This window comes from Elaeis guineensis, chromosome 12 (genome assembly GCF_000442705.2).
Source record: "Elaeis guineensis isolate ETL-2024a chromosome 12, EG11, whole genome shotgun sequence".
Taxonomy (NCBI): domain Eukaryota; kingdom Viridiplantae; phylum Streptophyta; class Magnoliopsida; order Arecales; family Arecaceae; genus Elaeis; species Elaeis guineensis.
In genome coordinates, this window is record NC_026004.2 from 15,114,985 (window position 1) to 15,127,894 (window position 12,910).

At 37.0% G+C, this 12,910-nt stretch overlaps 1 protein-coding gene across 1 annotated transcript; it reads right to left on the bottom strand.

The window, feature by feature from the left end:
• Nucleotides 1-5,850: 5,850 nt before the first annotated feature.
• Nucleotides 5,851-7,447, bottom strand: LOC105055034 (probable BOI-related E3 ubiquitin-protein ligase 3). The gene is made up of 4 exons (XM_010936730.4): nt 7,194-7,447; nt 7,008-7,093; nt 6,583-6,917; nt 5,851-6,494 (listed from the first exon to the last, which is right to left on the bottom strand). The coding sequence occupies exons 1-4, from the start codon at nt 7,238-7,240 to the stop codon at nt 5,991-5,993; spliced, it is 972 nt and encodes a 323-aa protein (XP_010935032.1). The 5' UTR covers nt 7,241-7,447; the 3' UTR covers nt 5,851-5,990.
• Between the last annotated feature and the right edge of the window lie 5,463 nt (nt 7,448-12,910).

Consider the following 12,910-nt stretch of genomic DNA (forward strand, 5'->3'; position numbering starts at 1 on the left):
TTTGATGGACCTCAGCTAAGAGAGATGTGAGTGCACCTAGTCAATCTTATAGGCTGCTTTCGACCCAATCTAAGGCACCAATAAAGAAAAAAAAAAAAATCAAATTGTCATATAGGTTTATCATCTGAAGCAGACTGGTTCGAGGGGGACAAAAAAGATTAAAAAAAAAAAAAAAAAAAGGAGGGTGGGGGGGGGGGGGGTTGGGGAAGGGGAGAAGCAGGGATTGATAGATATATGTATGCATTTACATATGTAATAAATCAGGTAATTTACAGGGATTTGGGTCAAGTTCAAGTTGGCTTCACTATAAAATCTCAAGTGCAGACCTAAACCTATTAAAATATGGATCAGTAAGATTTAGATGCTAGCAACAATTTCTACATATAATCATGAAGTCCTCCAGTGCATAAATCATGGACATAGATAATCGTAAAGATTGTTTATCATCAAAGGAAAATGAAACAATGAATGCATAAAGAGCATATATAGTAAGTTTTCCAAAACCTTTGTCATGGATTGCACATAAATGTTTTGTTACTGCATGTGATGTTCATTCTTGGTATGGAATTTAGAATATACTCGTAGGGACCATGGATAACCCAATATTGGCCCCCATTAAATGTATAGCCATACCAAATTTCCACTTTGAATCTAATCAGATCTTGATGCATCTAAGCATATTCTATAACACAATTTTATTGAGAGATGCAAAATATTATGGCAGCCACCATGAATAATTATATGCTATGTCATCATGGGAAATAGAAGATTTCCTGAGAGACTTAAATGCCAATGGAAGCACAGATGTTAATACTCTCGCAGCCTTACAACCAGGCCCCCATAGTTCCGAGCCTCAATGAGTTGCCTTAGAGGACTATTTCCACTATCCAAATAATTCCTTCTTTTTGGTAGAATAGTTCTGGTTTTTAAGTAGTCTTGATACAGGCTCATAGGCATTCCATGGCCCTGGATGTAACACCATGAAGCATGGAGCAATGTAATTTTGCAATATTTGTTTTCATATAAATTTCAGATATGATGCCAATGATGTAACTATCACCTCTTCTTGTCTCAGTCACCTTCAGCCGATTAAACAAGTCTAGAAAATATTCATATCTTAAGATATTGCATGAAGATGACACATTCTGATGGCAATAATTCCCATGAATTATTTGCAGTCTTGATGTGATTTATGGAAGCCATTGAATCTCCCGGGGTTCAGGTGATTGCCATAGGATAAAACTAAGTTGTTTCCTCGGTGGAGACCTCTAAATGAACTGTTAAAACTTATTTGATAAATCATCAACAAATATTAATGTATCCATCTGTATGCTTGTACAAGAAATAGAAAGTACATAGTAAATGTTAGATATTTGTAAATTATGCAATTATTCAAAATCAATTATATGTTATTCACGTTAGAGATAGCCAGTGATATGAGATCGACACAGATGAAAATATCTAAAATCCAAATATAATATGTTTTGGTGATTTTTTTAAAAAAAATCTATGTTGTTGCTGTATATTAACGAGCTAAAGGATGAAAAGTTAGAGAAGGATTAGATAAAAACATAACCATTCACATGCCTTTCGTAGAACAGAAACTAATAATCTGAAGTCCAAAAGTAATTTCAATCAACTAAGCAAGAAGATTATATTTGTCTTTTGAGAGTATACTCTATCCCAATAGAAAGGCCTTTATGAGAAAACAAGAGAAATTTTTTGTACACTGCGGATGGTGTAGGAAATTCGATATAGAGCATATTACTTTATGTGATTGATCCACGTAGTCATCACTTCTAACGTACATTTAATGTCTGTAGTTCTATTTTTTCATTTGAAAATTTTGGATGATGAAAATATTCTTATTTTTTGAAAAAAATTATGACATTTTGTATCCATATTATGACATCCTTCGTGTAGTAAGTCATAATTTTGACACAGAATTTCATAATATACCATAGGATATCATAATTTTCTTCAAAAAGCAGGAGTATTTTTATCATTTAAAATTTTTAAACGAAAAAATTGAGCTGCAGATATTAAATATCTATTGAAAAATAGTTAAAAAAAAATATCTCCCTTATATTATGACATCTTAAAACCATATTATCATATTCTGAATCATATTATGACATCCTGTATACAGAAAATCATAATTTAATGAAAGATGTCATAATATACCGTAGGATGTCATAATTTTTTGGAACATATTATGACATTGTATGTGTAAGAAGTTATAATATATTATAAAATATTATTAATTTTTTAAAAAATTAAAATATTTTCATCATATAAAATTTTTAAATAAAAAATAAAATTATAAATATTAAATATATATTAAAAAATAATAATTATATAAATCAATCGTGTGAAATGATCCATTCCATGTGGGATTTTCTATATCATCCACGGTGCACAAATAATTTCCCAAAAAAACAATGACTTATTTGTTCCATCCGTCCTCGCATTATTTGGCAGGCAATGAGCTTTCATAATAAATTCACCAAAGGACAGAGGATGTATCACGTGGCTCCAATAAAATATCTCCATTCTGAAATGAAAGGGTAGATCACCGATTATCTGCTTTAGCATTTAAGACGGAAATTTTTAGATGATATCATTAACAAATTTTACTCGACTCAAGTAGGATACATGTAATTTTCCTTTGCCAACTAAAGACCTATTTGGATGATAAAATTTAAAATTTTATAAAATTTATGAATTGAACAAATACAACTATCAAAAAAATATTAAATAATAGATTGAATTAAGTTTCTGTCGACAATTATTCAATACTATCTTTTATATGAGCTAGTCTGGATCCTATAAAAAGAAAAAAAATGACGTCAATAGATCATTATTTTTTTTTTTTATGAGATTCGAAGCAACTCACATCACAGATCAATAGATATTGAGAATATATATCTAGTCTAAACTTTTTTTTTCTAATTGTACTTGTCTAAACTCATGAATCTCATGGGATTTTTGATCTGAGAATCTCATGAGATTTTGAATCTAAACATCCAAACATATTCTGCGGATGTTTGGGCTCAAAATTTCATAAGATTTATAGATTGGACCCAAAAAATCACTAAATCAGATCAGCTTAGACATATAATTACAAGAACCCAGAAAACAATTGGATTTTGGGCATGTCTTTTTTTCTCCCTATGAAATTCGGACGGATCCCTGCCTTGATTCTTTAGATTCTTATAATCCTAAGCGTAATCCAATTTTATTTAATTGGTTGTCTAAGTCTAATCCATGAATTTCATAGGATTTTGGGCCCATATATCTAAACAGGCCCTAAAATTATTAACCTAGAGAGGATAGCTAAGTATAATACTAGGTGAGGTAGATATATTTTAGGTAGGGTTGCAATGCTAGCACCACTTCATGAAAATCCATGTCTCTCGAAATTGACGTATGCATGACTAGCAAATTCTGTCATAATATGGTCATCTAATGCTTGATTAAAATTTAATTTTCAGTTTGCATGTGAGGTTTAGATGCAATTAATTAGATGGTAACATCATGTTGCTAATTTTTGGTCAAATATACCTAGCTTGTCTTTATATATGATGATTCTAAGCGCTGCCACATGCCTCTGAGATCTTCAAAGAAACATCAACACATAGTTGAGGGCTTAAATTTTCTAGAGAGATGCGGCAAGAACTAGAGTGGATGAAAAATCATATCTCTACAATATCGTTATCCTATATGTCTTTGTAGTAATTAAGTTTTAGACGCCAGACTCAAACCTATGTTAGCTTCACAAGCCTTCACCAATATGTCATGTCACAACTACTACCACAATTTGAATTAATCAACGAGACTAAACCTTGACCCCCTCCAACCAAATAATGGTAGTAATCATCACCTAGGTCATGCCTGATTGTCAAGACCTGCCATTCACTAAGCATCTTCCTAAAGATTGTAATGTCAACTCAGCGATGAAAAATATGTGATACATTTGCAAGTTCATAATTTTTCTTGCCTTTCACATGAAGTTTATATATATGGTGACCCACCTAGAAACTTAGGTAGCATCTCATGATTTATCACATAGCACTTGTTATAGCTAACATCTACATTTTCGACCTTTATTGGAAAGAATTGTTGTTAGGTCCGATTGACCATTGCCTCTCCTTTTTTTGGTGGAGGGACCTTTTGGTGTTGGCCCGTCCAAAAATTCGTCACCATTTTCTTCCTTTCATTGAAGGAAGACAGCAACATAGATGATGAAGGTTCATTCCCTGATGAGAAGTAACGTAGGTTTGTCAAAATCACGCTCTTATTAGAGTTAGGGTTTTGGGTTGGGCATCATTTCCGGCCAAAGATATTTTCTCCATAATCTAGGTTGGATCAAGCACTTAAACCACAAACAGCCTAATTATTCCAATGTGGGTAATGATTTAGCACCAAGCTCGACCATTGTGCCAAATGTAATATAGTGAAGTCTAACATACATTTCGGGTTCGTGACCTATTGTTATTTGTAAAACAAAATGAAAATCAATAACAAAGATTATGATGAAGTATACCATATTTAGGGATGTATATAAGTATCGTTTGCAATAAAATACTTAAACGCAACACATGTAAGCTTTGTAGCTAAGCAAGTAATTGTAGATGTGCAGTCAAAACCTATACAGACTCACAAGCTACGCTCTAACATGCTATCCAAGATACGTATACATTTAAAAGACTGCAACTGTGACACCTACATCATAAATATATATATGCTTGGAAATATATAATCAAACGCATGAGCACCAACTTTTGGAAGCTACTATACCAAACCAGCTCATCCAAAGTTGGTTGCCACCAGCCTTTTCTTCTAAACTTTTATTCTTCTTTTTGCATCATCATTGCAAGCGAAACAAATCAAATGCCGTCATCACACAGACACTTCCATTCACAAAACTATTTGCCAGCTCGTGTACATTGTATGTATTTTAAGCAAAAGATGCTGCGTGCCAAGATTAGAATCAAAGGAAAGACACCCACGCTTCCGTGTCCCGCACCACGGATCCGGACGTACCACAGCGATCGGACGGACAGCCATTCCCCGGGCGTACGACCGAGCGCACGGGAGCTCGTGGTACGTCAGCGGTGCGCGGTATCTCAACTGCACTACACGTAAGCGGACGCTGGAAACGGTAGAAAGGCCGTGGGCGAACCAACCGAACGGCATGGGTCCGCTCACCGTCCACGTGACCCGTATGCCCACTTAATTTAGGGCTGGCAATTGATTTTCACAGACCACATCTATCTGAAGGTGTAACATAGATTAATTGGATCTGAATATGATCTATTTAATTAAATAAATTAATTTATAAAATATAAATAAAATATAAATATATATGGACTGACATGATTTGTTTGATACAATTAATAATGATAGATCAAATGATACGTCCGACGATCCATCTAGTGATCCATTTAAAAAGATCTGTTAATATATTTTAATTGATGTAATTTATTAATTTATTTAATTAGATGAATTAAAAAAAATAAAAAAAATTATATAAATTATTTTATTTAAAATATAAATTTATTATATAGAATAACTCATTTATGACATAAATTTATTTATTTTAATTTTAAATTTATTTAAATACATACCACATCGTAACCATATCAACGAATGATGTCAAAAATTATCAATCCTACTTAATTCCATCCAACCATAAAAAGTAGCACCAAATATGTACGACCAGAATCAATACGATAGATCCTCTCCTTAATTAAAAAAATAATTAAATTAAATTACATATTAAAATGAATTTTCTAAATCCAACAAAAAAAGATTTTTTTTTTTTTTTTTTTTTTAACAGTGATTTACTTCGGTCTTCTCCACTGCTAACTGCTAAGGTCCAGCCTGTTCTAAATTTCTAATGTTCTATTATTTTTTGTCTGTAATTTTGGACGGCTAGTGATGGGTCATGGGCTATGATGATAATGAGGCGGGGGTGGTCTCATTTATTAGGAGAGGAAGACGTGGAGGCTTCCGGTGGTGGCGCAGCCGCAAACGGGGCAGGACGGGGCGGCGTCGCTGCAGTCGGCGCAGAGGCAGAGGTGGCGGCAAGGAAGGACAACCACCGACGCCAGCGCCACCCGGCACGACCGGCACGTAGCCGGGGGCGCCCGGTCCGGGTCGACGTGGGCCGACTCTGCATCCTCAGCCGGCAAGTCGCGGCACTCGCCCTCCATCTCTTCCGCCGCGGCAGCGGCGGCCTGGGCCTGCTGGAGCTGGGCGTGGAGGGCTACGGCCGCCGCCTGGTCGGCCAGGGCCTTGGCCTGCCACGCCAAAGATTCCGCCTTTAGGCGGGCGAGCCAGTCCTCGAGCTCGGCCGCGCGCCTCACCGCCTGCTCCACCTCCGCCTCCTTCTCCCTCAGCCTCCGCACTGCCGCCTTCTCTGCCACGCACAGCAAAACCCGGCAGTGCCGCTGCCGCTTCTCCGCCAGCGTCCGGCGGAGATGCTCTCCCTGCCATGAGAAAAAGGAGCTACCTTTAGCCACAGAGGGAAAAACCAACAAAAAGGAGAACCGATTAAAGAGGAGAGACAAAGCTTACATGGGCGCGGAGGAACCGGTCGAGTTCATCCTGGTGTTGGTTGAGTTGGAGGGAGAGGTCATCGGAGAGAACAGGGAAGAGCGAGGGTGAAAGCAGGGGATTGGCCTGGCTGTTGTTCTGGAGCTGGTGCTGGTCTTCAAAGGCGAGACGGAGGCCGGTGGAGACAAGAGGAGGAGGACGAGCTTGGAGCTGGGCGAGGCTTATCACCGTCGGGGGAGAGAGGGATGCAGCGGGCGGCCGTTGCAGCGAGAGGAGATCGATGGAGTTCCTCTGCGCCGAGCTCTCCATTGGAATGGACGCCGCTTCCCTTCCCCGCTTTCGTGGATTCCCACTCGCTGCCACCAAACAAAGCCATCTCATTTAAGGAGACAATAAAAGAGAAATCTTTCTTTAGAAAAGAAGAAGAGAACCGAGGCCAAACCAACCTCCATTGGAGAAGAACACGGCGGATTGGTCCAGGAACCCGGTAGGTGCTTGGGAAAACTCCATGCTCTTCCTCTCCTGCTCGCTTCTGCACGCGTCCTCACAGCCATAATTACATAAAAAAACCAAACTTTTTGGAACTAGAGCCAAGAAACCTATCAACCGGAGAAGAAGAAAGCAATACTTACCGGTTTAGAAGCAGAACGTTGGACGGGTGCTGGGCATGAACAGCCATCGAGGAGGAGGAGGAGAGAGGTGGATTCCTCGAAGACGGAGATGGAAGAAAAAAGGGAACAGAGGGGAAGGCAAGGCCAAAAGAGAGCGTCTTGGGCTCTTGGTTTCTCTCGCCACCCGTCCGAATTCGGTGTCACCAAGGGAGCGAAGCCCACAGCGAGCGAAGTGATGGGCAGAGAGAGATGCGCTCGAAACGAACGAACCAGTCCAAAGATGGCCTTCTTACTCTCTCTCCCTCTCTCTCTCCCTCTCCCTCTCCCCACAACGAGCACTCTGTTCTCTCGGGCACACGAGGATGGGAAGCGCGGGGCGGGCCTTTTCCTCCCACTTGCTCCCAACGCCTTAAAGCCATCAGGCATGCGCCCCTTTTTTTTTGTTAAGCCAATCAATGGTCTTGCCTTAATTGGAGTTTTGGATTTAGAGTTAATTAGTGAATAATGCTGAAATAAATAATAAAATAGGAGGTGAAAAGAATGGGGAGGACATTTGGGATGGGGGTATCATGGTGTGGGTTGGTAGTGGCACACAAGCCCGAGAAATATGGGGATTCTGTTCTTGGTATTGACTTCCTCCTCGTTATTTTAAAATTGAATATCTTTTCTTTGTACAGTGAGCTTTTGTTTTGTCTTTTTCAAAAAATAATTCTTTAAGTTTGACAAGTCGGTTCGGACCTAATTAAGGTGGGTTCAAGGATAGCCAACAGCTCTCCCCTTACCATTTCCTTATCTTAAAAAATAGAAAAGATTTTAATACACTTTGATTGGATATATAGTAATTCCTCATTGTGATGTCAGATTAAAATAAATAATTATTATTTAGGGTCCAACTATGTAGGGTAATGTTACTTGGATCTTGTATTACATATGTATAGTTTTTCACTACAAAAAAAGTGAGTATTAGTGACGGTTAATTTTTATCACTAATAATAATTTTACCGTCGTTAATACTATTAGCAATGGGCTTCCGTCGTTAAAATATTATGAAAAATAATATCGTCACTAATTATTATTATTAGCAATGGTAAAAATTTCATCGCTAATAAGCGTAATTAGCGATGATATTAGCAACAACTAAAGCCGTCGTTAATAATTTAAATTTTTTTATTAATTAAAATTTTAAAAAAATTAACGATGGTAATTATCGTCGCTGATGCCGTCAGCTAATAATTTTTTAAATTTTTAATAAAAATTTTAAAAAACTATTAGCGGCAGTATTTGCATCACTAATAGTTTTTTTAAAAAAATTATAATTAAATATTTTAAAGTCTATTTTTATCATAATAATAAGTAATAATATTTTTTAAAATTTATTATAAATAAAATAATAATTTTTATCATAATCATAAATATAAAATTAATTATATTATATTAAAAATATAAATTATATAATTTTATAAATTTATATTGCTTTACAAGTATCAAAATTACATATATATATAAAAAAAAAAATCATGTGAGATCCTTTTCGTTATCCTCCTCATCCACCTTCTGCTCCTATACGTCATCTCTAGCAGCTGATATATGAGAGCCGAATGTTTCAGTATTCTGTAATAAAAAAAATAAAATATTATTAATAAGTTTTGATATGAAAATATATTTATCGATACAAAAATGTATATTTCAATATACTAGTCCGATTTTCAAATAGATTGTTCTTCCATATTTCATTCGATGATGTGGAGCTATAGACACCTTTGATCCATCGATTGAATGATTAGATTGAATTTTTACTCTCTAGATTTTTTTTTTCGAGACTCAAGCTTAAACATATGAAGCTTCTAAATATAAAAATTTAAAATAAGTAAAAAAAATTATAGCTAAACTTATCTGCTGTGATGGCTATGATCTAATCTGCTGATGCAGATCTCGGAGAATCTCAATGACTGTATCGTGGATTATACCTTAGAAGCTCTAAGGTTGCTGGCTTCAAAACCTCCACACAACCTCCTCCACATGTGCGTCACACCATGGTTGGATCGTCGAGGCCTGAGAGGTGGACGTCGAAGAGTATCGAGCTGTTGAAAAATCGAAGCTATGGCTAAATCCTATGACCCGGCTCTTACTCACCCCTCCAATGGCCCTGAGCCATCCCTCAAGATCAAAGAGGGGCTGAGAGGATGAATTCTCACCATATCGTGATATGAGATATTCCGCATAATCCATCTATACAGTTTAAAAATTCATTAGTGTATACATATCAGTGTATATAAAAATTTAATAAATAATATTTTAAATTTATTATCATGATTTGTCGAGATCTAGAATCTAAATAATCATCAGTCCTCCTAGACTGGTGTGTGGCCTCCCATATCTGCAGCTGCCTTGGTGCATGACCCAGCTACCATATCTACAATATATAAATAATAAAATTAAATTAATTAAAATATATATATGATCAATTCAATATGAAATTAATTTAAGTATAGAATTTTTATCAATCTATCGGTCACATGTGCGCTAATGGTGCCCCGCATTCAGTGATCTGTGTAAGACTTCCAGTCTGATGGTTATTCAAAACTGGAGTGCTCTATGATGGACTGTTGAAGGCTGTATAGCCCATCCTGAAATCTCTATATGGCCACCTTCTCGAAGGTCCAACGGCCAGCCTTTTCATTCTGAGTCTCAAATTAATAGTACATCTGCAAGTAGAAGCAACCATGTATTAATAAATAGAATACAAACCTACTATGTGAATTTAAAAATTAAACATCTTTGACTTACTAGGAATATCTCCCAGGCTGTATCACGAGCCTCCGATGGTTAACTGGAAAACTCATTCGTCGATCTTGACATCAATCATCGGATGATCTCGGTAACCACACGAAGTATCTCAGGCTCTGTAAATATGCTATAAAATTGATTTTGAACAATAAATATTAGTCTCTAAAATAGTTAAATTTTAAACATATTCAGTGAAAATATAGTACTTACGAGCAGCTCTGAATGTAAACGAGCTTTCTATCCTCCGATCGAGTCGGATGTATCATGAATCAGATGGATCTTCTATCATGCTACTGACTCTGAGAATCGGATGTTGCTCCGTATGACTGTGGGGTCACTAGTGACCCCACAGTATTTGAACTTAAGAGTATCAAGGCATCATAAAGAATCTTATATTAGATAATAAAGAATAAAATAACATGGTAAGTGTGCTGCAGAACCATGCAAGTTAGCTGCATGAGAGCTCTCTCTTTAGCTGTGATGGCTCTGACCTCTGAAAGATATGATCTATAATCTTTGAAAATAAAAATAAATAAATTCATAGATTAATTATATAATTATGGATGGCAATGCAAGATTTAAAATGATGCAACACAAGTATTTAGATGTTTGGTACTCTTCGGATGTTTGGTATCCTTCGGATGGATGGCAATGCAAGATAAGTATTTAAAATGAGTCAGAGGTCCAGAAGTTCATTGCAAGTGAAGAGTACTACTCATCAGCCTCTTCAGATGTTTAGTACTCCTCAAATTCTTTGTCTGATTCTTTCTCTTGCCCCTCTTCTTCCACTTCTTCCTCTTCTTCCTTTTCTTCACCTTCTTGGATAGAATGCTCTTTAAAAACAAACTCAGTATGATCTACCTCCTCATATTGGCCATCGTGTAGGAGAATTTCTAGAGCATCCAACTTTGCATCCATTAAATGCTAATGAATCCCTAATGTTTCATCTTTCTGAAAGGATTCTAGTAAATGGAACTCTTCTTCTTCTTCTTTTTCTTTGAGCTCGTAATGAGCAGCTTAAGACTTAACCTTACATACAGCCCACCAATCTTTTTTTCTTCTTTTTCTTGATGGAAAAGGAGTATAATTCACTTGAATAGCTTGTTGGACTAGTACAAAGGGGTCATTGACATATACTTTTGATTTATATTTGATTTCAATAAGTCCGTGTAATCGATCAATCTTCATATTATTGTCAGTATCAAACTATCGGTACTTAAATAAAATGATACTAGTACCTCCAAGATAGCTTAACTTGATCACTTCTTCAAAAATTTCATAGTAGTCACTCTCTATTTTTGCCTACCATTTGTCCTTTATACATACATCATTGTTCATTGTACTCTTATGATATTCATATTGCTGCGTGCCAGACGACTAGACTGTGCGAGCACACTAGCATGGCATCCAGGCCAAGCGGGATTGCAAATAGGATTGGAAACAGATTGGGCTGGGTCAAGCCGTGGCCCTCCTTGAGTTTGATCCAAAAATTTAAAACTAATTTAACTAAATTTAATTAAATATTATTAATTTAATTTAAATATTAAATTTAATTTAACTAAATCTTATAAATATTAATTTAAAAATATTAAAAAATATGAAACAATGGTATTTGACGACTGCTATGCAGTCATCGCCGCCGTCATTGCTAATACTCACCAAACCCATGAAGATGGTACTATAGCATGGAGGCAGTGCTTTGCGGTAGGAGATGGTGCTATATGGCAGGAGAAGAAGGGGGGTGGGGAGGAAAGAGGAAGGCGGGGGCAAGAAGGAGGAGGTGTGCTGGGGACTCGGAGCTCAGGGAGGTAGCTGGCGGCTCAAAAAAGTTAGATCCAACGGCGGGAGAAAGAGGAAGACTGGAAGCAGTCAGGGGGAGCCGGGAGAGGGCCGGTGGCATGTGTTAGATGTGTGCCCTAGATGCCAGATTGGCTGACATATTTCTGTATAAATTTAAAGGTAAATTTATAATTTTGACTATAAATCAATAAATGGGTTATTCTTCAGTCACATTGTGTACATTGTGTCTGTGATACATCTTTTGAGTTAGTAGGAATGTCAATCATATTTTTAAGAGTTAAAAATTTAAGACATAAATTTACATAACTAACTCATAAACAGCTCCTGACTATAGGATCATCACGAGGATGGTGATCGATCCGGAAGGTTGGTGTACGATCGCTTCCTTAGGATAGATGTGTCTTGAGTCTACGATGTGGAGATACCGAAGTGAGAGTACAGGTATTCATTAAGAACGAGAGTACTGAGCGTGACCATATCGAGCAGTCATAAGGAAGTCTACCTTTTCATCGATGACTAGCTCGATGTTGCAGTTGTGTGTCTAGTTCTTTGACCTGAGGTGCATCGACAGTTCACCTTGAGTGTGTTATAGTTTGACTACACCATAACTCGGTCTCCTAGCTATTTGGAATCCTGAGGTATATGTTGGCTGTAGCATATTCATTGTAGAAACTAGGTCGCACCAAGATGGGATCTATCAACCTCAGTAGAAGAGAGGAGTAGTCCTATGGTGATCAAAAGATCGAGTCCTTAAGTCCATGGCCATGACAGAGTGAAATAATGAAAAAAGAGTTTTTCATTGGGATTTCACATCGGACTCGGATCGTTCGATTGATTCATATGACTGATGTTGGGTTTGACGAGTTCACCTTAACCCTAATTCAGTCAGGACTCATGATAGAGGAACTCAATCACACAGGTAGCTGCACGAAGAGGTTCATCTTCAGTTCTGATGGGTTGCCACCACATACTGTTAGGTGTCACTGATAAATTTTGGAAGCAATTAGAATGATATTGATGATCGATCATTCTAATTGTCTGAGTCAGAAGAGTTCTGATCCATCGAAAAGAGTTTCGATGATGTCGATGATGAGATCATGACATGTCTCATTACCATACGAAATTGAACCTAACTGGATCATATAAATAAG